A 26,442-nucleotide genomic window follows, 5' to 3' on the forward strand; every position below is an offset into this window, starting at 1 on the left:
TTGCTGGCAACGAGGGCTGAGGATAATTGTGGCAAGCATGGAGCCCCAAGAGAGTCAGGCACTGCATTTTCTTACATGGCTGCTCTGCTTGCCAAGGTTGGCAGACCCCTTTCCATGGCGGCACGTTTCATTGCTCAGAGTAAGACAGGGCAGCGATTTATGGCATATAACAGCTCGAAAAGCAGTGCTCTTCACCAGATGCTGCCATACATGGAGACAAGATTGACAACCCAGCTGCTGCCTTTCTTCTTAAGGCTGGCTTCTTCTAGGTGGTCAGTACCAAACCCTGGCTGGAACAGCTGCAGCATCATCCAAACCCTCCTCCACTGGGACAGCTTGAATGACGCAAAAAGTTACCTTTAACATTTGCTATAGGACCAAAATAAAGGCTGTTTGCCAAGTGCTGATGGATTCACATTTGAGGAATGGCTATAGCTTTTCCAGTCTTTCAATCTTTAAGTATCTTCCCAGAGACATGAAAATGTGTAAATAAGTCTGCTAGCTCGTTTTCCCTTTCAGCGCCAACTTCTTACGAAAAAGTCTCCATCAAGTCCAACAGCATTTAGTGCTCTGTCATTAACAAACCATTTGCTTTTCTCCTGTCCTGAAAAAAGATATTTGATAATTTAAAGGACTCTTGACCCTATGACAGATTCTGATGGGGTCTTTTATATCCTTCATTTCAGCAACCTCTGTCTTGGCATTCCCACGGTCTCACTGCTGGATCTACTTGCAGCAACCCATTAGGCGCTTATTTCACAGCACCTCATGGACTCAGAAGTTTCCAGGCTTTGCAGAGTTGTACCCTCAGCAGTACTTTGCTGGGCTTTATTTTGCTGGGTTTGACAGGCACGTTGGCAACGTGAAGGTTTCTCTGCAATTCATCCCACTTCTGCTTCTGATGACTGCAGCCAGGTAAGACCTCTACAATGCGGGACTCCACTGTCCCCCTCTTGGTACATCTGCTGCAGCGAACTGGAGCAGGGGACCTGTGTTAGGCCACATTTTCAATAGTGTCCTTGAGTGTTCCTGGTGGCTGCACATTAAGTGTTCGTTCTCCAAAGATTTCTATAAAAACCATGTCCTCCAGCACAGCCAATATTTCCTTTGTCCCACATAGCTGGAAAGCTACTGAAAGAGGTGGTGGGAGCAGAGAGGTGGCTGGATGCTGGTGAAGTTGGGTTCAATCACAGAAAACGTGGTAGCTTGTAAAGCTTTGCCCTGGAGCGAGCAACTGACTTTAACCACAGCCATCTGCACTGGGACATGACACATGATCTCGTATTTTAACTATGTGGTAGTCTCTGCTTTAGGGAGCAGGACCAATCCATACAAGGGCAAGGCAAACCCAAAGACTTGTCCAGTGACTTTTGATCAAGAGCCTTGTTTCTCCAAACAAGCTCCTTAAAGCAGCTCCTTAAAAAAAGTAGGAATTAATTTCAGTCTTTTGTATATCTCTTATTTGGAGCAATGTAATCCTTTGTAGCAGGATTTGGAGATGGACCTTGGTCCAGCTGAGTGGCCCTACCTGCATAAATCTGATCTAGTAAGGTGGGTTTATCCCCTTTTTGCGTCTCCTCATTTCCATGAGAATCTTCTTTCCTTTTCTTCTTCTCCCACCTCTTGCAGAGAAACTTTTTGATACCCATGAAGACAGGAGGGGTGGTTTCGGGGCATTTTAGCAGAGCCACCAGGCTTCCCTGCTCTCCGTGCCAGGCTCTCTGGGGAAATGGTGACCTCTGCTGTGCTCTGCTGGGTGGTGGCTGCAGAGAGCTGGGTTAGCTGAGTTTGGTGTATATGGAGCAACATTTACAATTTTACATATTTATTTATTTCCTGTTTTTAAGGAAACATGTAAAAACAGCTGAGCAGCATTTTAAGCATCTGGCAGAACATTGTACAACTGGTCTGGTTCATCAGGGAGTTGGGGCTGGTATAATCCATGTTGCTGTTAGCCCTTCATAGACGTGCCAGCCTTCATTTATGGGGCTCTCCTGAGGACTCCTGAAAAGCCACCTCCGTACCAGGATGAGCAGGCAGAGTCCAGGGCAAGCGAGTGGCCTGAGGTGCAGTGGGATGGAGAGAGACACGAGGATGGTGTGCAGGGCACAGCTGAGACTGTAGCCCCTCTGCCGAACCCATCCTGCTTCCTTGAGCGCATGGTGCCTCTCTCCCCAGCTCGCTCAGTGTCTGTGTCTTGTCCCCTTCTTGTCACTTCTTGCAATGTCTTCAGAGGACTCGGGCAAAATGCAAAAGGCCCTTGGGGGTCTCAGCAGGTCATCTCTATTCTCATCGATTCTAGCCACATGCACACGTGCTTGTTAGGTCTGTGTAGCCCTAGGTGTTGCTTCTGGAGGTGTTGCTGAAAGCTGTGTGTTTGGAGCCAGGACGATCAACGAGAGCTGTTTCTGCCTGTGTTTGCCTTTCATGCTTGGATCCCCTGCCATTTCATCAGGTTGAAGGCGTGAAGGTTTTCATCCACCCTGGCATCCTGGTTATGTCTAAACCCTCACCCAGCCTGGCAACTCTTCCACTCTCCGTTATGGAAATTCTCTTTAAATTATCATCATTTTGTCAGCACCAGGTATGCTTCATTATTGATAATTAAGTAAGAAAACTGCCTTAGTATCAGTGCTGCTGACACAGTCTTGAGTTGGAACCAGGCTTCAAAAGAGAATTGCTTGAAAGGGGTATTTAGGGAAGCAATTTCCTCGACGGTGCATGCTAATGCACATCTCCAAGTCTGTCTTGGAGCTGCTGGAGCCGGGGAGTCGAGCAGCTCTGTTGAATGGTGCCTCCTTGGGGATCAGTGTCTTGTTTCATCAGGGCCATCTGCTTGCAACACAGCCTCAGTCAGCTCCAAGTCCTACAACAAGCTGCTTTCATTGCTGGCTGGAAATGGTTTGAAAAATCTGAGTGTTGTAGGTAAACATGACGTGAGGCTATGGGATATAGCCATCCAGGGAGTTATCTCACCGGCAGGCATTTACGGGGTGTTAGTGTGCATGAAGAGGGGCACAGAGCCACTCAGGCATCTTGCCGCAGACCCATCCGAGGTGTGAGCTGGAGTTCTGCTCTGTGTGCCGGCAGCCGGTGGGAAGGGGTGGGATGGGACATCCCCTGTGTGCCGCACACACCAGCACGCCTAATAACCAGGCTGCCCCGAAGGCCCAGCGGGGCTCCAGTCAGGCTTTGCCCTCCACGCACACAGAGGTCTCAGTTTTGCAAAGACAAATTCTGTGAATATTCACTTGCTGTGGATGGGATGATATGGTTTTGCAGTGCAAAAGCCTGCATTTATATTCAAGGGGCTCTTTGAAACTGGACCCCAATGAAACTTACTGCCTGCCGGGTTAAATAAATCCTTTGCGTCTCCTTCTTCCTCAGCTCTTCTTCATCACTGATTCTGTGTGCGTCACCGGGTGTGAGAGCAGCCTGTGATACATTTGCCAGGGGCGATTTTTTGAGAACCGTTAGTTAAGCTGATTTATTTTGTTGCCTCTGTGTCCCTGGGGTCCCTGTGAGCCAAGTGCACAGGGCAGAGCTGACGTTGCTGGAGAGGCAGATGCCAGCGCGCTCACAGCACAACACGATGGTGTTTTCAGAGATGAAACAGGGTCTTCTTGAAGCAACCCCTTGACAACGGCTAAACAATTACAACGTGAGCAGCACTTCCCATGCTAACCAGTATTTCCCAGTGCTTTCATTTGCACCCAGATGCTGCCACTTTTCTTTCCACTTCAGATGTGCACTGATCCCCTGTTGCAGCACAATCCAGAGGGTTAAATGTGCTCTTCCTCCCAGCCCTCATCCCTCATCATCCAGCAATCACTGCCTCCTGCATCAGGTGAGTTGGTGCATGCTGCTTTCACCAGGATTTAGGCTGCAACACCGAATTTACTGCTAATGGGGCTTAAGAACGAGTGGTTGCACACCCGGACTGCAAGCTGATGCACGTGGCAGGGTCATGCGTTAAGGCTGGAAGATGAGCATTTCACACCCTGCCCCAAAACACCACTGGCAAAATATACTGTATATAGAGTTAGATTTGGTATTCCAGGCCTGGCCTTGTCTTTTCTTGCATTTTCTTCAGCGCAGAAGAGATCTGTGTTCTCTTCCCCCAGCCTCAAGGGGACCTTGAAGATTGCTGCTCCTCTTGCGGTGAATTCAGGCCCAGGGTCATCTCTGAGCCCCAGATGGGCATAAGAGTGTGAGTATCAGTACAAATTTTTAATGGCCGCGGTCCTATTTGGAAATACAGACCTATGTAGGTTTTATTGTTTACTTTTTATTTTTACTTCTCTTACATTTCTTTTTGTGTGTGTTTCTTTTTGGCAGGGCTTATTTGTATGAATTGTACCCTCCACCACCCAAGGTAAGGAAAACACTAACATCCCAATGGCCAATTCCCACACTTTGTTTAGGAACAAATGGAAGAGATGTTGTGTTTAATTATCTCAGCCTGCCTACCACGATATTTGCACTAATACTTGGGTTTAATGAGCTGGAAAATCTGGGCCATTGTGTGCTGGTGGATATACCCATCCTTTCCTCAGCTAAATATGTTATCAGATAGCTTCCACGGAGATGAGCAACCGCTTCCTTTGAACTCGTGAACCGTTAAGATTCACTAATTTGCTTAGACCACCTGCTTGGCTAATACTACCACAGGCCTCTTGTTTTCTCTCTGAAGTGGTAAACAGAAACGTAGACACTGCCTAGATGTTGCTGTACCGAGCCACTCTGGCATGCCGGCCCCAGAGGTCGGCCACACCACATCGTCGGCTCTGCCCCGGCCAAATAACGACAGCACGGGCAATGCAGAGCCCTGCTAACAGCCTCCACTTACTGCCCGGGGACTTGCAGCCCTGTGGAAATGCTCTGGCTGGATCTGCAAAGATCCCAAGGTTCCCCAGGAATTGTGGTATAAAATAGAATTATCCTGCTTCTCCCCTCGCTCTGTCTTGTGTTTATGCAGAGCTGCTCCCAGGACATGCTCTGCACACTGGATGCTCCCCGAGTGCTGGGAGGAGTTGACCATGGAGGTGTGATGCGCCCCCCCCCCCCCCCCCAGCCAATTTGCCCCAGGAAAGGCGATATGCTTCCAGCCAGCTTGGGGACCCTTCTGTAACCCTGATCTGCATGGGCACCTGCCCCGCAATGCATTTACTGATGCAGCAGGGTATTTCTTCCACGGGCCGCAGATACCTTTGTTAATTACCATAGAAACCTCCAAACATCGCAGCATATGCTCTTGCGTCAGGATCTCACTCCTCTGCATCTCCTTCCTGGGCACACTATGGGGAGTAGGCACTCTGCTGTCCCAAGTGGCAGGGGATTATTTTTGGTTTTATTATTAGGCATGCTCTTGATGGCTCCTGGAGCATGGGACAGACTCTGTGGCCGTGGTCCTTCTACTCTCGCTCCTTTGCAACTTGCTGCATGGGGGGACACCATCTCTCGCCGCTCTGCCTGGCCTTGCAGAGGGACACATTTGATGTTCCAGCCCTAAATATTCTTGTGCTCGCTGCTATTACCACTTCAGATGTGCAAATTGCAAAACCTGAGAGGCGTTATCGGCAAAGCAAGCTTGGCAACCCTTAAATTAGCAACATGCAAGCGCGTGGCGTTCTGCCCAGAGCTCCTCGTGCTGTTAACACCGATAGTTTAACGAGCCTCACTCCGTGTTCCCGTGCAAGACGGGCACACCGGCGTGGCAGATGGTGTATCCTCACAGCTCCGTGGGCCATCCCTCAGCATGCCTGGCCAGCGGGAGGACTGTCAGCACCGAGGGGAGGGGAAAGGGGCTCTTTGATTGACCGTTTATTAGGACGGAGCTGGAGGATAAGACAGATGGCTGGGGTTTGTTGGCAGGGAACTCCGCTCCTGTTTGTTTAATTAGTCACCAGACATCCTGAAAGCTAAAGCATGTTGGAGGCAAACTCGTAAGCAGGGGGAGATGGACCATTTGCGCTTGACGTATAGGAGCAGCTGGGAGCAACTTGGTGATCCTCATCTCATGGTCCTGCTGCGGGATCCATGCTCCTGCACGTGGGACTGGGCCTTCCCAGTGGCTTCGGTCCCCGGAAGGGACAGATGCAGCCATGTGCCTTGCTTTTCCAGCCAAAGGGGGCACCATCCTGGAGTCTTCCTTTCTCTGGCACCCAGCAGAGCACGGAGCTGCTTTTGGGGAATGGATTCACCAGGGTGAGGGTTCAGCCCCCTGCTTTGCCACCACATCTCTCTCCCTCACCATCTCCTGACACCGGAGCACGTCTCTTCCTCAGCCCTGAGCTTCGCAAAGCATCGGGGACAAGGAAATGTCACGAAGGGACGAGTGTCACTCATTCCCTGAAGCACAAGCTGTGCGTGCATCGGGCATTTGACATCCCTTCACAGTACCCATGAAGAAACACACATTACACCTTTATTTATGCTTTATAAAGTGTTAGATTCTACTCTGTGTTGGGTGTCTCCTTGCAAATGCTTGCGCTTGGCAGGATTTTCCCCGTTTCCCTTCTCGGATATACCTGTATGGCTCTTCCCGGGAGTAGCCGGGAAAGAAAATCTTTAGGGGAAATCGATATCCCGAAACACAAATCCTGCCCTTCCCTGCGCGCTACTGGTGCACCCAGGGTTAAATCCAGCCCTCCCCACCGACCGCTCGCTAACCACTGAGCATGCCAGAGCCCCCCCCCCCCCCCAAAAAAAAAAATTAAAATCATTTTTAAAATACCCTTTCTTGCCGATGCGACACTTAGGGGAGCCGAAAGTAGCATTATCCCCTCGCTAGGAAAAAAACCACCCTTGCCATTACCCTGCAGCCCGCTAGATGGTGGTTTCCTCCAGCGGGAAATCCGCAGCTGGAGGGGGGGGGGGGGGGGGGATGGGGGGGGCCCGGGGCAGTGACTTTGGGGTTCGGGAGCTTCTCCAGCCCCCCACCCCCACCCCCCCTGCACTGGGGGGGGCACCTCGAAATCCCCCGGGGCGGGGAGGGTATCGCACGGGAGCTGCAGGGGTTTGCAAAGGGCTTGCAGCCGGGGAAGCGGCGGGGAAAGGTTGGGGGGCGGGGGGGTGGGGGGGAGAGCGCGCGACGCGCGCGCCCCGCCCCTTATGACGTCACCGCTATGCAAATGAGCGGCATGTGGGGAGCGGGGGCTCGGCGCGCCGCCCGGCTCAGTCTCGCGTCGCGGAGCCGCTGCCGCTCGCGCACTGCGCCCCCCCTCCCCTTTTTCCCCCCCTCCCCTTTCCCCGCCATGGCACGGCCCCCCCCAGCGCCGCGCCGCCCCCCCCCGCTCCCCGGGGCCGGTATGAGTCAGGTGAGTGTTGTAGTGCGGAGGGGGGTAACTTTTTTCGGGGGGGTGGGCGGGGGTAACTCGCTCTCCGCCCCCTCCCCCCCCCCTCGCGTTTAGCTGTGCTTTGCTGCAGTGGGGACACCCCCCGGGCGCTGGATGCGTTGGGGGGTTTCTTGTGTCGTCCCCCCCCCCCCCCCCCAAACGTGGGTGCTGGATGCACGGGGGGGGGGGGGGGGTTGGTTATCCCCCCCCCGCGGCTCTGTGCATGGGGGGCTGCTTATCTCGGGGTGCTGGACGCATTGCGGGGGTTGCCCCCCCCCCGGGGCTGCTGGATGTGCTGAGGGGGGCACCCCCTATGCCTGTGTGCCGTGGGAGGGGAGATCCCTCTCCCCCGGGTGCTGCCTGCATGCGGGGGGGTGCTTATTGCCCCCTATACTGGGGCGCTGGGCGCACGGCGGGGGGTGCTTACTCCCCTCCCCCCCCCCCGGGACGTGCTGAGCGCGCTGGAAGGGGGTGGCTTCCCTCCCCCGTGCTGCTGGGTGCCCCCTGGGGGGCTGCTCCCACCCCGGGCTGCCTGCAGCGGGAGGGGGTGCTTCCCCCCGGGCTGGGGGGCTGCTGGGGAGCCGCTCCTGCGAGGGGGAGGAAGGCAGCGGTGCCAAGGCCGAGGGCGAGCGTTCCTCCCCCTCCCCCCCCTGACGCCCCCCTCTCTCTTCCAGGTGTGAGGCCCCGCCGGGAGGAGCGGCCCCGCCGGGAGGAGCAGCCCCGCGCCCACCCCCGCCCTGCCCGCCGCAGCCCCGCCGGGGCAGCCCTGACGCTGGGCTTTTCCTTCTCTTTTTCTTTTTTTTTCAAGCTTTTTTTTTTTTTTTAATTATTATTATTTTTGCCCCCCCCCTTCCCCTTTTCCCTCCCTCCCGTGTCGCCGCCAGGGAATCCAGCACCGCACTGAAGCCAGAAGAGAGGGAGCAAAACCCAACCCAGGCCGAGAGCTGCGTCCGAAACAAAACCCACCCTTTTTATTGTAAAGGAGATTTTTAAATATTTTTTTTCCCTCCTTAATTTTTTTTATTATTATTTTTTGAATCCTGACCCGAAACGCCAGGGAGGAAGCAGAGTCAGGGCAGGGAGGTTTTCCTGGTTATTTATTTTCTCCCCCCGCAGAGGTGTCTCCTCCGGCCGCCAGCTCACCATGATGTTTCGAGACCAGGTCGGCGTGTTGGCCGGTTGGTTCAAGGGCTGGAACGAGTGCGAGCAGACTGTTGCGCTGCTCTCGCTGCTGAAACGCGTCAGCCGGACCCAAGCTCGCTTCCTCCAGCTCTGCCTGGAGCACTCCCTGGCCGACTGCACCGAGCTCCACATCCTCGAAGGGGAGGCCAACAACCCCGGTGAGTGTCATTTGCTGCAACCCTTCTGGAATGATGCTCTAATGCGGGCAACATTAAAAAAGATAACAACCAAAAAAACCAAACCAACAAAAATCTCCTCCCAAAAATCCCAAACCACCACCCAAGAAAAGAGGGAGATCGGGGAGCCAGGGCTCCCCAGCTTGATTGCATTAACAGCTTCTCTTCTGATGTTTTATTTTTTCAAACGGGAGATGGTTTATTTCAGTTCCATTTTTCACAGCAAACTACTCCAGTCCATGGAGCGGTGTAACTACGGTAGCATGAATGATTGGTGGGTTTTTTTTCCTTGTGTGTATTCCCCCCCCGCCCCCCCTTCCATGCAGTTTCCTGTGAAATAAGTAAGTCAGGTCACGTAGAGTCTGGATTTTCTAGGCTTCTTTTGGACAACGTGGCTTGCTTTGCTTTCTGCAACATGCAGAAGCAGCCCTCCACTACCTTAGACGAACTGTTATTTTTCTAAAGGTCTGGGCAGCTGGGTTATCCTATTTTATTTATTTATTTATTTTAAAATGTGGCAATTCCTATTTCATCATTCAGATCCTGTTTGGACGCATTTTTTTCCTGTGGCTCTGAATACCCCCTTGTGTTTCAGTGGAGCTCTAAGAAAATATGAGTAGACCGTTTTATGTTACTGAACGTACAGGATGCGTTACAGAAAATGTGCACGGCTACAAGAGTGATTTTTGCTTTTATTTATACACCATTACAAGTTGCTTAACTCGGCAGAAGTAAATGGAGCGAGAGCAGGGTGAAAACGGCACAGGCGACGTGCAGATTGTGCTCTGTGTTCGTGTATTTATTTATGGGTGTGTATGCATTTACAGACACCTCTGTTCCGAGGCGCGTGCGTGCAGATATACGCAGGCATGCAAGTCGCTTTAAGCAGAGTTTCTGAAATACGGAGTGTGCGTAGGGAAGGCAAAATTTGTCTTTAAGTTGCATGGCGCTGCTTCCCCAACCCCTCCAAAATACCCACCACCACTGAAAAAAACCCCGACACACCCCCCCCCCCCCAACAAAACAATGCAACCCCCCCTGTTGCAAAGCATCCCTTTTGTTTAAAATCCTATGGGAGGGGGGTGTGTGTGTGCTGGGAGCTCTTGCTTTTCGGGCTGTTTGTATCAAAGTGGTGTCGGGGAGCAGCCAGCTGCATTTTCGGATCGATGGAAACCTTGTGGGCTGGCGGCGGCCGGATCCCGAACAGAGCCCCCGGTGTTGACGGGGCGGGAGGAATGCAGGGTCCTTCTCCAGCTGTTCCTTATTAGAGCACCGAGCCGGCAGGATTTGGCAGCTGCCTGTGCTGCCATTTGATGACAAGGTCCAGCGCAACGCCGTCTTCCACCGAGGACAGATATAAGTCCTTCTGCAGGAAACCGAGCCCGGGGCTGCTCCGGCGCGAAGGGATCAGGCTGGCTCTGGGGGAGCGGGGCTGGAATTGGCTGTTCCCTTATATAGCTCGCAGGAATGAGAGGGAGGAATGCTGCCGAGTGCGTCTGGGCGCAATACTGCTGCTTTTATAAACAGCTGACGGGCCGAGCCTCGGCCATTTGGGTGGGGAGGCCCCGGGGGGGGCAAGGAGGGAGCATGCTCCCTCAACTGGGCTGCTCGGGATAACCGTGTAGCCTCCCACGCTGGCCTGAGCACAGGCTTGCCATGATTCCTGCTGCAAGTCAGTGGAAGCAATGCATTTTTAATTTATTTTTTTTTATCAGCATTGCAATTTTTCAGTCAGGTTGTGGGTTTGGCGGTAACAGGGTCCCCTAGGTCGGTCGGGTAATTGGAGGGGGGCGATTTACCTCCCGGCCACAGAAAAGGTGGGTTACGAAGGAAAAACCAGGGTTTTGAAGTCTTCCCAGATAGTCACGTGTGGCTGCCTGTGTGGTGGCATCTGCTCGATGTAAGCCAGGGTCTAAACCAGGGGTTGGGTCCTGCCCATCTCTACTTGTGCGAGCAATCCCCGCCTGCCTCCCTAATCCCCCGACCTTGCTTGGCACAGGGATTTCTCCTCCGAGCAGAGCTTGGCATCCCACCTCCTGCCTGGCCCTTTCTGGGGAGCTGCCGGCGCTTTCCCTGATGGCTCTTCCAAAAATGAGCTGTTCCTCCAGGGCATTTGTAACTCCAATAGCAAAACCCGGATCTGCTGAGTCCCTCTTTCTCTCCGTATGGCTTTCCCATGGGATGTACGTAGCCATGCATCCTGCAGAGCAGGACACGTGCTTTTCCAAGCCGGGTGATCCTGTTGTGGCAGAGGAAAGGGCAGCAGAAATTTGCAACCCAGAACTGTTAGGAAATAGCTTTTAGTCTCCAGTATTGTGTGGACTTCTTTATAAAACACCTGTATTTCTTAAATCGCTCTTGATCCATGCCAGTTTTGCAGTCTGGCATTTGTCACTTGCCTGGCAATGGAATTGCACCAGGTTCTTCTGGAAAGCAGCGTCATCATCTAACCTTGTGTTACTCTTTACTGTTTGAATCCTGTTTATTTGCATAACTAATTGGGGCTCGATGCCCTCCCGGGCTGAGGGCTGGGCTGCCTCCTGGTGCTTTTTCCTGGTGGTTGCTGACTTGGAAATGGTGGTTCCCTGCTCAGAGGTGTCCCACCAGCATCCTTGTTGGTGTGGGGGGTGTGGTGATGGTAGTGTGCAAGGGGCTGGGGGGGATGGGGTTGCACAACCTAAATGGGATCTGGGAGCTGACTGTGGGGTGGTCACCTCAATGAAGCACGGGTCAAGTCCTCTGGCTGGCAAGGGGTGTCACTGTGACTTAAGCAACGGTGGTCTGAATCCAACGCGCTTGTCTAACATGACAGAGCAAGTGTCAGAATTGACTTAAAAGGTGGCTCCTCGTGAGAGTGAGTTGGTTTGTACATGCGGGATGTGTTGCTTGCCCCAACCCTGTTGGGGAGGCGGGGAAACTTGAAGGTTACCCCTAGTTCGCAGCCCTTAGGAGGAGGTGGCAGCCCTGCTGTGTTCCGTGGTGGATAGGCACCACCCTTGGCAATACCATCACCAACAACCTGAGATCAGGAGGGAGGCTGGAGCGTGATTCCTCACCAGCTGGTACAGCTGGGTTTGTGAACTTTCAGGTGTGTGGACCAGGCATGGGGGAAAACTCCTCTCGGTAAAGGAGTCCAGGTTCGTTTCTTGCCTGCTGGACTCCGAATGAGAGGTTTGCTGTATGGCAGATGAAATGGGACGACCTCAAGGAATTAAAATAACTCTTCCTAACTAGTTAATTGACATGGAGAAGCAAGTATATTTACTTTGAAGGAGTTACATCTTACTTTTTCTCCAAATTTGAGGGTATTTTTGACAATGACAGTCAAGTTCTCCTCATTGGGACTGCAAGCCCGTGTGGCTCTGCTGCGTACAGCCATGGACGACCCTCAGAAAGCCCTGAGGAGCCTCTGGTTTCTGTGGTTCTTTGGGTGCCGGCTCCAGCATGGAGGGGTGGATATAACCACGTTGCCCACCTCAGATGAGAGACATCTTGCAGAAAGCTACGCCGGTGTCTCAGAGCATGCCGGAGATGTGATGACTACATGTGGTGCGGTGGCTGCGAGGCCACCTGCAATCTGTTGTGCATTTAAAGGTACTGCTTGACTATAAAGGTAACATAGAAGTGAGAAGCAAACACAGAAGGAAATCTATATGATTCTTTATTAGGTGAACTGTACAGCTTGTGGTTATCCTACGTGGTGGCTGTGAGTAGCCTCCTGGAGCTTTAATGGTTTAACTGGTGAAGAATGTGGGTTGCTGCTAACTCAGTTTGAATGCGAATAGCTTGGTCTGCCATGTGTGGAGAAGAATATAGAAACCATATTATCAGTGCACAGAAATAGAAGTTTCAGGTATTATATAGCACTATTTAAAGGCCTGCTATAACTTCCTTCCTTCCTTCCAGCCTGGCCTTGCCGGGCGGCTTCGGTCCCAGCTGCCTGGAGCCATCAGGACGCGGCAACCTCCTCCGAGCCACTGGTAAAGGTCAGGCAGGAGTGTGGTGTGGGAGCGGGACCCATGCTGCTCCTGTGCCCGCCAGCTGGGACCAAGACACCAAGGGATGCTGAGTATGGCTGTTCCATGGGGTACGGACCTGATGAGGAGGTGGGGGGCTGCTGTACACGCAAAACATGGTCTCGTAGGCTTTTGGTATTTGAGTGCAGGATGTGCTTCTGCTCTCACCTGCTCAGGCATCCCCCCTCTGATGGCCAGGGGTGCGAATGTGGTTTTTTTCAGATCCCAACTGAAATAAAAGGGAACATCCCATCCCATCAGCCCTGGCTTCAGAGCTGCCGTGGCTTCCTTGCTCCTGGGGTCGCTGCTGGTCAAAAGAGATGCCCAGACGATCCTGTGGATCCTCCAGGCATCCAGACTCCCATCTGTGCTGATGGCAGCAGGGTGACAGCTTTCAGCTCTTGGTCTTGAAGGACCACAAGTTTTCTTTGCCCTGTGCAAAGAACATTAACTACTTCATGTGCTAAGGCAGAAATCTGTATTTCATTTCAGCAAGCTTTATCTCAAGTGTCCCAGTGAAGGCATCAAAATGACCTAGGTCTCTTGTCCTGGGAAGGACTGGTTAGAGGAAGAGACAAGGGTTACAGGGTGTGATAATGTCTTTAATTAGACCAAGTGATGCAGCTGGAAAAAATGGCCAAACATGAAGGTGTACCAGCTCAAAGGAGGACTTGTGTAATTGAGTTTGGTTTTTTTTTTTCCCTTCCCCAACTGTACCAGCTGGTCTATTAAAAGGTATTACATGTGTCTGCAGACCTCGCCTCTTGCACCCTTAGGTTGTAGTGGCTCCAGCCCAACGGCGGCTGCTGCCACCCTGACCACAGACAGTCTCCCAGCTTATCAGAAAGCTGCTACCCCTCCGCTGTGCAAATTTTGCAGTTTGCCCCCAGTGATGGAAAATCATCCCAGTGCCTGGTTTGAACATGGTTGCTGTGTTGGGTTTTTTTTTTTTTAAATTTTATTTCTTGGCTTACTGTTGCATTGCAATGCTGAGCTCCAGTTTAAGCGCCCTTGGGCTGTGTGAGAGCATCACTGGGCTCTCCCATGGTGGGGACCAGAGAGACCAAGCAGGCATCAAGGGAGGAGGGTGGGGTGAGGAGCTGAGCCCCATGCTGAGTGGGAGCGATAGGGAGTTCTAAGCACAACGCTGCATGTTGGCATGGTGTGGTCCCTCCACATGCTTGTCCCTGCCTGGAGAGGAATGTGAGCAGCCTGATCGTTCTGCTCATTAAAAATCATGAGCGGGGACTCATTTAATGGAGAGATCTGCTGAGCTGTTGAACACTGGCTTCTTTTAATCTGCATGCTGTTGCTTGAGCTGCTGCCATGCATCTTGCCCAGGTTTTCTTTGCAAACTTGAGGGCTAAAAGTTCTCTCTTCTGGGTTTTTTTTTGAGAATAGCAAAGAGAGGGTTATAGAGGTACAAGCAATGTTAGCCACAGGCTTTGAGCAAGGCTACACACCCAGCATTCTCTTGCAATTCAAGGATATTTTTATTTTTAACGACACTTTTCAGAGTAGCTGTGGGAAGCACCGCAGGCCAGCCTTTGGCTCGTGCCAGCCCTGGCTGGGGGCAGGTCTGTGGCACGGCGTGAAGAAGGCTTCTCTTCACTCTCCTCCTCACCTGCTTGCTGGGACCTAGGGGAGACGCCTCTGGGCTTGTGCTTAACTCTTCTATATTTTCTGCTGTTTGCTTAAAAACTCCTTCCCCTGTGGTTCCTGGCACATGTCTCTTGCAGTCGGAGAGGTGGGGAGCGGCTCCCGGTGGCTTGCTTCCCAAAGCGCTGGCAGTACGAATGGTGAGGTCTCCCTGTGTGGGACAGAGCTAACGAGGGCTGGGTCATTTGGGTGCCGGGTCTGTCTCTACCCATGTAGCACAGCTTGCTGGGGGAAACTTTTTTTTTGGTAGCAATCCTTTAAACGGAAGGGAGAGAGGAAGAAGTTAACCTTATGAGAACAGCGTGGTTTGCTGCCTAGAGCATCGCATGGTGCAAGCAGGTCTGCCCGCCGGTGGTCTGCTTTCTCCCAAAGAGGCTTTTCCATACCTTGCAGCAGTCTGGTATGACCGTTTTGTCATGTAATGCATGTCTCGGCAAGGGGCCTGATGTCAGGATTAATTTCCCCACTGACTGCAGTTAGGAAAAATCCCACTGTTGAAACGCATGTAAAGGATGCAGAGAAGCATTTCATGCATCGTCACAGACCTGCGCTGGAGTTCTCAGCCTGGGCCAGCTGCTTGTCTCTTGGTTTCTATCCAAGTGCTACCCTTCTGTGCGCATTATCCCATGTCTGTGCTTGGAAAAGTAGTCAAGGTGAAGTTGTGCCCTGCAGCAGCGGGTGCAGAGAGGCTGGATGTGAAGGGGAGGGATGTGCGGGGCATTGCCAGCAGCATGTGGCAGTCTTCAACCCATCAAGATACAGATTGCTGGAGGGAGGTCAAGGATTGCTTCAGATCAGGAGCTGAATAAGAACCAACTGTAGAGCCATCAATTAAAATAATCTAGTTTGCGAATACACTTATCTTCAAATGAGATTACATGGATGAATGGGGAAAACGCTCTGCTCGTAGCCTGGGATGCTGCTGGTGGATGATCGTCTGTGCACTGACGTCTGTCGGCATGCCAGACCAAAGCTCCATGCCTGTCTCACTGGTTATATTTTACACATTTGCATTTGGTCCACTTGCTTTTAAGATCGTTGATGCTCTGGTCAGCCAAAAGTTTCCTGCAAAGTTTCCCTGAGGCAGTTGGTGAATGTTTCTCTGGATCATGGTGCAAATTCCCATCTTGCTGCGATTTTTTCAAGCTTTGGCCTTTCTTTTTCTCATCTTCCACAAAAAAACACCATTATTTGGTTTGTGGCCAATACAAGCACTTTTTTACCAAGCTGGGAGTTACGTTTGCAATCAGCGTAACCGAAATAGTAATTAGTGTGAACACTTGCTTTATTTTAAGATGCATTCGTCAGTGCTTTAGCTCTTCAGCTTCATGCTTGTGTCTAATGTTACCGCAGATAACTGTTTGGAGAAAGGGCACCCCTTGTGCTACCGCTGCATCCAAAGCCCAGGGCTCAGAGCCTGCAGCTCCATGGGGTTGGATTCATCAGAGGGCAGAGAAGCTGGTGTCCCGTGGCAGCTGCTGGGCTCTGGTTTGGGGTTCCCACCTGATTGCTCCAGTCTTCTCCCTGCCTTTTGCGTGGTGCCGAGCGACCACAGGAGCCCGTGGCAAAGCACAAGTCATTGTGGTCAAAACCCTTTCTGTCTGCAGAATCCTGGGAGCGGGGCTTGGCTCTGAGGGCTGGAGCTGGGACAAACCCTTATGTGACTCGTGTGTGTGTGCGTGTATACCTCTGAGTGTGCACATCCCCTTCGTGTACTCTTTCTATTTTCACTGAATAAACAAGTCTGTCTTTTTTTTATTAACTCTTGGTTATGCAAGGGCTGCGAAGGGATCTAAAGGAGGCTGCAGGCCCTGATGCAGGGGTGCACGGGCTTGCATGCTCACCCTTTTTCTCTTAAAACCCCTGATGTGTTTATCCTTGCAGCACTCTGGTGCTCAGGAGACCCAGAGATTTGCAGAGGTAAAGTTTGAGCCTGAGTTTGGCAATGGCAAACAGCAGAGCTGATGGCTTTCCATCTTGGCCCCAGTAATTACAAATAGAGTTGAGGCTGGAGCAAGCAGATCCCTTCCCGACTTTCTGCCTGCGCGTCGCTTCCTCTTCCGCAGCAGATGCGTGGAGTGGAGGGGCAGGATCTCATCAAAACAAGGTTGGGAGTATTTCTCTGTTGGAAAACGTGATGCTGGCTTTTCTTTGGTAGGGGTTTTATGGGCAGAGGGAGTCATGTTTCTGGTACGGTGTGGGGGAGTTGCGAGCTGGGTTTCCCTTCCCCAAGCAGAGGGCCTGGGATGGTGGCACGCAGGGTGCGATGGCTGTGCGGTTCCGTCTGCTGGGTTTCAGGGCACTGAGCAGAAACCGAGCCTGGCTGGGGTGGGGAGACGAGCTCCAGAGGCAGAAACTTGGTTTGCTTTGTACCTGGCAGGAGTTAGCCATGTGAGGCAGGTGCATGAGCTTCTACTAGTCTTTCCATGCAGGAGGCAAACACATCTAAGGCAAGAGGAGATATAAGCAAAGGATTTATCAGTGCAGGTTCACCTGTCCGATGCTTGGTTCACAGCTTGTAGTTTTATTTGCGTATTTGCATGTGGTGGCTGCGTGGTATGGTAGTATCAAAGGCTTGGGTGAAGGTGTCTTGAGTTACAGTGTGTTTTTTCTGGTCAGGCTCTGTGCTTGCAGGGCTGTGCTGGTGTGCGGTACAGCACCTTGACTAAGGCTTCCCCGGCTTGGGGCATCTGCCTGGCGTAGGTGAAGCTCTGTTCGCTGATGAAGCCCGTAGACTCTGGTCTCAGTTAAAACTGGGCTGATAACCATATATTTTGCTGCTCTTCGTTCTGGTCGCTGCTCTTTGCAGACTTTGCAGGGCATTTGCAGTGCTTGAGCTATAGCACAAAATCTTTCTTACGGTATACAAAAATAACCCACGGGGCAGAAGAATACTTTCTCCTGTGTTTGAACAAACTCCTGGCCGTTGTGTATTGCAAGCGTGGGACTTTGCCTTACGGACGATACAGGTGGATGGTGCCCGTGGCTCTGGTACACCAAGGGCTGAGCCGGCTTCTGCTGCAATCCCTGCAAGCCTTCTCTGGTATTTGCAGGAGCTGGATGTGGCCCAGCACATTGGGCTGTGCCTGCAGATGTTGTTTTACTTGAAGTAATATTATTACTGCGAGTGTCACCTGCAGGGTTCAGCAGCTTTGCTCCGCTCTTTGCTCTTGAGTGAGGCAGCCTTGGAGTGGAAGCATAGGGCACTTCAAAAAAGCTTCTCTTCTGTTACTGATCCTCACAAGTAATTAGTTCCAGATTTCTCTTTTTCTTTTTCTTTTTTTTTTTTTTTTTTGATAAAACTTATTTCAGACAAACCTGCCTTTTAAGCGGTTATTTCTCCTGCTCCTTGCCCGTATTGTTGCCTAGTGGGGTATGGGTGTGTGTCATGCTTGGAGTTTTAATTGTTACAAGGAGAAACTGAGTGGGTGGATAAACCAGGGTTTGGCCAGGTTTATCTCAAAATGTTTTAAAACTCACTTTCCATGCTGCTGCTCTTCTCCCCCGCCCCCCCCCCCCCCCCTTGTTTTCTGTGTTTTCAAAGAAAAAACCCTAAACATCACAGATCAGTTCTTCTTGTCCTTGGGTTTTTCCTCTGACCCCTTCTCTCTGTCCCCTGTCTGCAATGGGAAGTGAAAAAGGCGGAAAATCGGGAGAGAAATGTGGAGGAAGAAACCCACAACTTCTGTTGTGGAGAAACTTGGCTGAGCTGACGTTTGCAAGTAGAACACAGTGTTTCTGCAGCAGCTGTGGTCTACGTTCATGCATTTCCCTGGTTTTCATTTTTTTCCTGTTGGGATATTCCCCTTGTTTCTCATGCAGCAAACATCGATGCGATATTTCTACCTTTTTTTTGTTTGTTTCCCAGTGTGCTTAAATTGCCCATGGGATCAGCTTGGTTCTGGGTATGGGGTTTTTATATTTTAAAATCTTAGTTCCGAAGAAGTAGATCATTAAAGAAAAACAAAACAAAACAAAAAAACCAAAATGCAAAGTCCCCAGGCTGTTTCCCACCAGATAATGTGAATCTAGATGAAATGTTGAGTTATAACTACCTGAGTGACCTTTTCAGATAAGAATTGTTATTGACTGGTGGTATTATGTTAAACTGATAAGAATTCATTTTAAAAGAGGACAGGAAAAAAAGAAAAACCCAACAAACCCTTCAGTAACCATAACAACTTACTCGGCGACATGCGCAGCTTCTTCCCAATGCTGGTGCTGGGGTCTCAAGGGGGGCAGCACCATGGGGACGCCATCCAGCCCTGCGGGGGGGACCTGGGAAAAGCTCCGGAGCTTCAAGTTGTTGCTGCAGGGGATGCCCGAGGTCACTTGCCTGTTGCTGTCAGCCCCTGAATTTTCATCATCTGTAGGGGATTTTAGCCAGAGGGTTGTGCTGGGGCTCAGTCTTGTGTTGGTGAGTCTGGTGCTGTGGTTTGGATGGGTGGGAGGGATGGGTGCAAGGGGGAGAAGGTGCTGGGAGCAGGGAGGATGCTTTTGGAAGTCAAAGGAGGATGCTTTTGGTGGTCCATGCTTAAGAAATGAGGGACTGGGCAAGGAGAGCGCTCTCTTACCCTTACTGTGCTGACAGACCCATCGGGACTGGGTCCCATCTCTGTGCCCCAGCAGAGGTGCAAGCTTCTGGTTTGGGTTATTATAATGGAGTTGGGAGGCTGGTGTGAACACAGACGTACTTAAAGCCTTCCTTTGCCTAGCCGAGCCCTGCTTGGTATGTTTGCACATGCTGCTCCTGGGGATTCTGTCAATTTAAAGCAGAATTCACGCTTTTGCCATGGACTTGGTCACCTCCTGTTATCAGGGGTTGCCACTGAGATTATTAGAGCTAAAGAAAACTGACTGTGAGCAATTGATTTTTCTTGCCACTTTCTTCCTTCCCCATCCCTTTGCACTCACGTTCCTTGCGTGTCGCGGGTTCCCACGTTTCATGGAAAGCGTGTGTCTGCACTCACGTCTCATGGGCAGGGGTGAGCCAAGAGGTGGGCAAGCGAGAAGCAGCAGCTTGGAATCTAAAAGCAAAGGGGATAGGCCTGATAAAACAAAAAAAACCCCAACTCTAAATGTCTTAGAATTACATCTGGGGGAAAAAAATAAAATAATCCATTTGAATACATACCAGAAGAGGCAAAGGTGTGCAACTCGGTGTGTCTGTGCAGGAAATCAATTACTTAAACCTGCTCGGTTAAAAGAGTCATTGCATCAGCATGAATTCTTTTAACGATAGCTCTTAGCGCTGTGTAAAGGTGTCTTCTCGGACTGCACTCGCTAACCTTTAATCACATTATTCTGAAGCAGTCAGTTGGATGCTGAATGCTTTTTGTAGCCGATGTCAAATCTCGGTCAGCCGGAGAGCCTTTATAAATAAAGGTGTCTGCTTGTATTCAGGCATACGTGGATAATAGCTGCTGTAATTCAGCTGTCCAGCTCGGCTCCCCAGCTTTTATAAATGACTGATCAGAGATTCCACTGAGAATGAGTATTAAAAGGGATGGAGCTGCCAGAAGTGGTCTCTGTACTGATAAGTATAGCGTGTCCCAGTCCCCGGGACAGGTGGCTGGCGTTGCCCTCCTTGCACTGATGTCCCGGGTTTATATTTCACGCAAAGCAAATGTTGCATTAATAAAACTTCTGTGTTGAGGTTAGATTGCAGGGTTGTGCATTATGTTTTTGCGAGCTGCACTGGAATCTTTCAGTTTGTCATTTCCCACCCCCCCACACCCCCCACCCCCCCACACCCCTTTTTTTTTTTTTTATGGGAGCGGGTAAACACTCTGAGATCTCTCTGGACAAGCCACAGCAGCTGGAGGATACTGGTTTCTCTATGGAGTGGAGGAATTTCATCAGAGGAGCTATTGTTCAACTGTGTTCTCAGCATTTTGGCAACTGTTCTTTAGATTAACCCTACAGAAAGGGGAGGGTGCTCTTTGCCGGGTCTGAAATAATTGCAAAAATGTGGGCAGATGCTTTTGCATTGTTAGAAGTTGATACTGCTTGGTAGTGGGGAAGCATCGTGTGGGATTAAGGAACGAAGAAGCCCAAGTTCTTTAAATCCCTCCTAAAGCCAAACTGGATATTAGCATTCATGTTCAGTTTTCTGTTTTTAAAATAGAAATAGTTTGTGTTTTCTTCCCCTACCCTGAGGAGTGGATGCTCTCGGTGTGTCATACCCGGGGGTCCTGCTGCAGAGGGGCCCGGAGCCCGGCTGATGCTGCAGCCCAGCCCCAGTGAGGCCTTGGGCTTGCCCTGGCATCCCCCAGACCCTGGAGATCTGGCTCTGTGTGGTGTAACGCCCCTGATTTTGGCAGATCCGCTGCCACTGTGGATTCGATGATGCTGTTTGGGCATCTCTGAAATCAACCTTTTGCTTGGCACCCTTCTCCCTGGATGCGCAACCAGCTTGTGGGGAGCGTCGCCTGTCCCCTTGCGGCTGGTGGCCCGGATCACATGGCTCTGTCCCTGTCCCAGGCCACTTCTGTACCCTCGCTCAGAGGGAGGATGCCAAGAGCCACCGCAGAGTGTGTTTCTTGCTGTGGAGGTTGCTCTGTGGGGCCGCTCAGGCTGTTGCTCCCTGCCCGGGGGCTGTGGCGGGTGGCAGCTGGCACGCCAGCCCATGTCCCTTGGGAACTGGTACCTAACGCTCAGTTGCTGGGTCATCTGTTTTCCTGGGCTCTATTGGGTTTGTGTGGCGAGGTTTTGGTGGCAGGGGGCTACAGGGGTGGCTTCTGTGAGCAGCTGCCAGAAGCTTCCCCTGTGCCTTACAGAGCCTGTGCCAGCAGCTCCTGGCCAGACCTGTCGTGCTGGTGGCAGCGGCTCTGGGTGTTATAGAGGGGGGAACGCTGCTGCACAGCGGCAGTCGCAGCAGGCGAGAGGAGCGAGAATGGCCCTGCAGACACTCGGGTTGGTGGGGAAGGTGCTCCTGGTGCTGCAGCAGAGATTCCCCAGCAGCCTGTGGTGAAGGCCATGGTGAGGTAGGCTGTGCCCTCAGCCCAGGGAGGTCCATGGGGGAGCAGACCCCCACCTGCAGCCTGAGGAGGTCCATGGGGGAGCAGATTCCCCCCTGAAGCCTGTGGGAAGGGCTCCCGTGGGAGAAGCTCGTGGAGGCCTGTCTCCTGTGGGGGAGGGTGCCAGGCTGGAGCAGGGCAGGGTGCGAGGGGGAAGGAGCAGAGCGACAGCGACAGCGTGAGAGACAGACCCCGGGTGTGGGGCTGAGCCCGGGAAGCAGGGAGAGGCAGGGGGAAGGTGTCTTAAGGTTTAGCTTATTTCTCATTGTCCTACCTGGTTTGGTAGTAAATCAAACTGGTTTCCCCAAGTGGCCTCTGTTTTGCCCGTGACTGATTGTTGAGTGATCTCTCCTTGCTCTTATCTCAACCCACCAGCCCCTCATTGTGTTGTCTCTCTGCTGCCAAGCTGAGGGGAGCGATGGAGCGGCTGGGGCGGGCACCCAGCACCCAGCCGGGATCATCCCACCATGCAGGCACAGGCTGTTGTCCTTGAAAAAGAGGATTCAGTACAGGAGCAAGCATCCCACCTGTGGCTTAGATATGGCAGGTGGGGAAGGAAACCCTCCTCTAGCTCCAGAATGCTTGTGCCTGGGTGACCTGTGTGCTGGGACCTTTTAATATCTATTTCTAATTGTGTGTGTTTATTCCTATCCTACAGCTGGAGTCTTGGCAGAGATGTTTATATTGCTGTATATCCTCTTGTGGTGTACCCCAGCCCTTTCACCATCTGCATCCCCTGCAGAAAACATCTCGGCAGAACGTGCCTTCTCTGGGGTGACTTTTGCTTATTTTTTTCAATTTAAAAAAAAAAAGCTGTTAAAGCTCTTCCCAGGAGACAGTCAGCACTTCTGGGTGACTTCTTGCATTCCTGGGCTCTTGTCCCTGTCCTGCATGGGAAAGCAAGGCTGTCCCTGTGCACAGCCAGTGCTCACACGCTGGTTCTTTTACGGTCTCCCTCAGCACCAGCCAGGCTTGGACCCCTATGCCGAATTGCAGTGTGAGTCCCACCTCGAGGATGGGAGCAAAGAGGGATGTAGTCTGCTCAGTGAACCACCCTGCTGTGAAGTCAGTGATGTTTTTAGTTGGGTTTAATTCCAGTGGGCGAGTCCTGCTCACCAGTGAAACATAAAATAATAACTTTTGGGGGGGTTGGATGTAAATATTGTGAATTTATCCTGCTGAATTTGGGCCCCTGGCTCTGGTGGAAAATGGGAACAACCTCCCGAATCCTGGCAGGGCCACTGAGTCTGGCAGCGATCTCCTTGACCTGGAGAAAACACGTTGTGATACGGAATCTCTTTTTCTGTAAAGGCAAATCAAGATCTTCTTGAGTTAACAAATAGATGCCGCTGGCAAAAGCTGTTGCAGGGTGAGAGGCTCCGGAGAGGCAGAGCTTCTCGCTGCAAACCTGCCAGGATGCAGAAGCTTGGCATGTGCAGCTTCCCTCCCCGGCACACTGCTCTTGGGGGGTCCGGGCTTGGCAGGAATGGGGACGATGTGCAGATACAGAGCCCTGGACGCAGAGCTGCAGCCCCTGGTGCTGCGGTCCCGCCGGCTGGAGCTGTGTGCTCGGGCTGTGCTTCCCGCGCTGCCTTTGCTGCTGGTGAAAGCCCAGGGTTGTGGCTCTGAGAATGTGCTGACAGCGGTGCTAAGAAGGTGCCCACCTTACCTGGGGGCTTTCTTGAGGCAGTCAGTGGTTTGTGATTAATTTTACTTTTTGGGTTAGTGGGTAGGATGCTTGATGATGAATCTCACGCTTCAGCTTGTGATGTGAGAGTGGCAGCATCCGATTTACCAGGGCAATAAAATCTGCTGATGGAGGACAGCAAAGCACCCATGTAATGGGTTAAGAGGTGGCTTGAGATAGCCAGACTGGTGTAAATCTGGAGGGGTAAGTAGTTCCCAGGTGCCAAGCGACAACATGAACTTGCTGGGGACCAGCAGTTGATGGTAGCCTGGGCTCTTACCTGTTGACACCCTGCCATGGCCGCAAGGACACGTTGCCCATCTGTGACCTGGCATGGTCTCTCTCAGGGGACCGGAGAAACGGGAGCCCCTGAGCTGTGGCCAAGGGGTGATGAAGCTCCTTGCTCACCATGCAGCCGCTTCTTCCTCTGCCAGTGCCTGCAGAGCCAAATTCAGCCCCCAGCTCCGTCAGTTGCCAGCTCTGCAAAACATAACCGAGGTGGTGGGTTTTTTTAAAATCTGATGCACATATTTTGGTTCAGTTTACCCATACAATTACACTAATTTGCTTTATTATACGCAAAGAGATTAAGAATGCATCTGGCAGAGAGGATTAAAAACTAGTAATCTGGCTGTGAAAGAAGCACACGATGCTTTAGGATTTCCTTTCTAGGTATGTGGAGCTCTGCAACATAAGCAAACGTGATCCTCTGTAGTTGCCGTTTTCGTAGGGAGAGCTCATTAAATCTAGTGGGATTGTTCAAGTAAACGAGAAATGAACGAATTTAAAATATAAGACTAAATCCTACCACATTAAAGAAGTAGCCAAGATTTAAGAGCTTGATTTTGGTTTCGTGTTTTGTTTGTTTTGTTTTGGTTGGGGTTTTTTGGTGTATGTGAACCTGGAGCAATAGGGTTGCTTTACCTTTTAAAGGATTTAACAAGTCCTTCTAATTTTCTTGTAATGTTGTAGTGCTTCAAAATAATGCAAGGTCAGACTGAGTGTAACTAATTCCAGTTTGAAAACAGAGGGTAGCCTGCTTCTCAATAGCCTTAGAATTACTGCAACAGTACTCCTGTCTTCAAGAAGGTTGTGGCAGGAAATGAGACTGCTGGATTCTTGGTAAATAAAAATATGTGCCTGGAGATTTTTTTTCCTTTTTTTGTACCAGGAGAAGGGAGAACCCCATACAAGCCAAGGTTTAATTTATTTTTGCCGCTTTCACATGTGCTTCTGACCCGAGAGGACTTGTGGCAGGTGGTCAAGACATGGTGAAGGTGTCCTTGCATACTTCAGAGTGCTGTCTCTTGGGTCCTCATCACTTGCTTTGGCCAGGTTTACCCATGGCAGGGTCCCAAGGGTGCCAAGAGCTTTTGTTCTGGGGTCTGAGTTGGTCTGGTGCTCCTGTGTGAGCCCTGCTGCTCCATGGCAGCTGGGTGCTGGGCTTTCAGGGGCGATTGTCCTGCTGCTATTTTGCAAAATCTTTTTGTTGCACCATTAAGACTTGTTGTGAATATTAGCTTAGTCATCTTGATGTGAAAAAAACAAACGAACGAAATCTGGCTATTTTCACATAGCTCTTGGCGTGCTACCTGTTCTGGCCTTCAGAGTAACAGGGAGCCCAAAGCATCATCCTGCTTTTTCTGCAGTAAGTCCCACAGCTTGTACGTGGCCAAAGCGTATCTTGCTTTAGTCAGGTCATCTTTGGGGATCTTGCAGCCTATCCTGGCTGCAGTGCTGCCCTGATGGATGGTGTTAATAGCACATGACTGTCACCCTGTCACCTCAGCGTTCCAGCTGATGCCCAAGGTCCTCCACTGCCATCATTAAAGAACCGTTTCACAACTTGTCGCTTACCGCGTGGGTTAATTTTGCTTTCAAAGTCTGGACTGCTGCCACAACCTTCGTGTGGGGTTTCTTCTATACATGATGGTCTCCTGCTGCTGGAGGTGGCCGGGAGCCTGGTGACACTGTGAGCACAAGTGGGGAAGGGCAGCTTCTGTGCCCTCGCTCTGATTCACCTTCCCTTTCCTTGTCCGGAGAGATGATTTTCATGGTGTAGAGATGGCGGGTGATCACGAGTGTTTGCTGCCGTGTGCCCAAGGGGAGGCGGTGAGGACGTGTTCTATTTCCCACCAGCCTTGGCTGCTGGGGAGCCCCAGGGCTGCCCCATCACCACCGGGATGCAGGTGCTGGTCCCTGGGCTGCTCCAACTCTTCCCTGCGTGGGATGCAGCTGGAAACCTCCGGTCCCCTCGCTGCCAGCTGGAGCCCTGCCAGCAGCACCAGACCTCCCTGGGCATCACCTGCCTGCTGGCAGAGCCACGGCAGAATAAAAAAGCATTTTCCTTTCTCAGTTTCCTACCTGCCACCCAACTGCCCGGCCTTGGGGAAGGAGATGGGGCTGTGGGCATCTGCAGTCTGCTTTTATCTCCCTTAAAATGTCTGTGCACCCTTGTTTGCAAATACACTCATCTCTGTCTTGCTCTTTTGAGGTGTTCTTTCTTTTTTTTATATGCCCCTGACTGACAGAATGTGGCCTGTTGTGGTAGAAATCCCAGTGTGTGAGTGTGTGCTCCATGCTTGTGCTTGCTTTTTTTTTTTTTTTTTTTTTTTTTCCTTCCCTTCCCCTCCCCTCCCCCAGCAAAGATTGTATGTTGCAGCTCCTGGGAGGGAGTCAAGCAGCATTAACTTTTCATCTCTGTCATTGCTAATTTAAGGGGTGAGAAAGCAGCCTGGGTCTGTTTTTTAGGAACTGGGCATATACTGATAGTACTAGTGTTGGTACTGAATAACTCAATAAGCTGAAGAATGTGGCAATATCTAAAATTAAATCTGTTCATAATTGCTGGGTTATAAACAGCAGCATTTTCTCCAAATGGAATTAATTTATTATTTTTCAATTGCCGACGCAAGACTCAGTAGCACAAACCCCACAGTTTGCATTAATACAGTAATAAGGCACTTCCAAAAGGTGCTTTTGGCATTTGTAATACACAATACAATCTAACAAACCATAAACTATGTCAAAATACTGTTAAGGTGATAATTAAAACTTTAAAAAAACCCAAAAAACTAGAATAGATGAGTACATTCCAAATTGTGACTTTTCAATGAAGCTCTTTCATAAAAAACATTGTTTCTTGCCAAAACAAATTCAAAGGCATTTTTGTAATTTCTGCTGGGGAAAGGAGGAGTGTTTATCCAGCCTTTCATGTTGGCTGGGCTTTTTGACTTTTATTTAAAAAAAGAAAAAAAAAGGCAGTATAAAAGGAGGTATTTTTGTCTGAATGTGCATTAAAAAGTCTTGCTCCAGAGTGATGCCCGATGCCCAAAGAGGGGTGCAGGCTGGGGAGGGATGCACCTT

The 26,442-nt window shown here is 51.1% G+C and overlaps 1 protein-coding gene across 6 annotated transcripts in view; it reads left to right on the top strand.

Annotated features, from left to right (window-relative positions):
- Positions 1–7,179: 7,179 nt before the first annotated feature.
- Positions 7,180–26,442, top strand: part of SAMD4A (sterile alpha motif domain containing 4A) — a 109,587-nt gene continuing 90,324 nt past the window's right edge. For 3 of the 6 annotated variants that reach the window (XR_013929281.1, XM_080394400.1, XM_080394398.1), the window contains exons 1-2: positions 7,181–7,319; positions 8,012–8,677. Coding sequence is in view for 5 of the 6 variants with exons in the window: in XM_080394400.1 (XP_080250526.1) it covers positions 8,482–8,677 (196 nt within the window). In the remaining variant the exon portion in view is untranslated. Of the gene's footprint in view, positions 7,320–7,713; positions 8,678–26,442 lie in introns of those variants that run through there. The other 3 variants (XM_080394402.1, XM_080394401.1, XM_080394399.1) reach the window with 2 other exon arrangements.

Source organism: Falco punctatus (assembly GCF_963210335.1).
Source record: "Falco punctatus genome assembly, chromosome: 7".
Taxonomy (NCBI): domain Eukaryota; kingdom Metazoa; phylum Chordata; class Aves; order Falconiformes; family Falconidae; genus Falco; species Falco punctatus.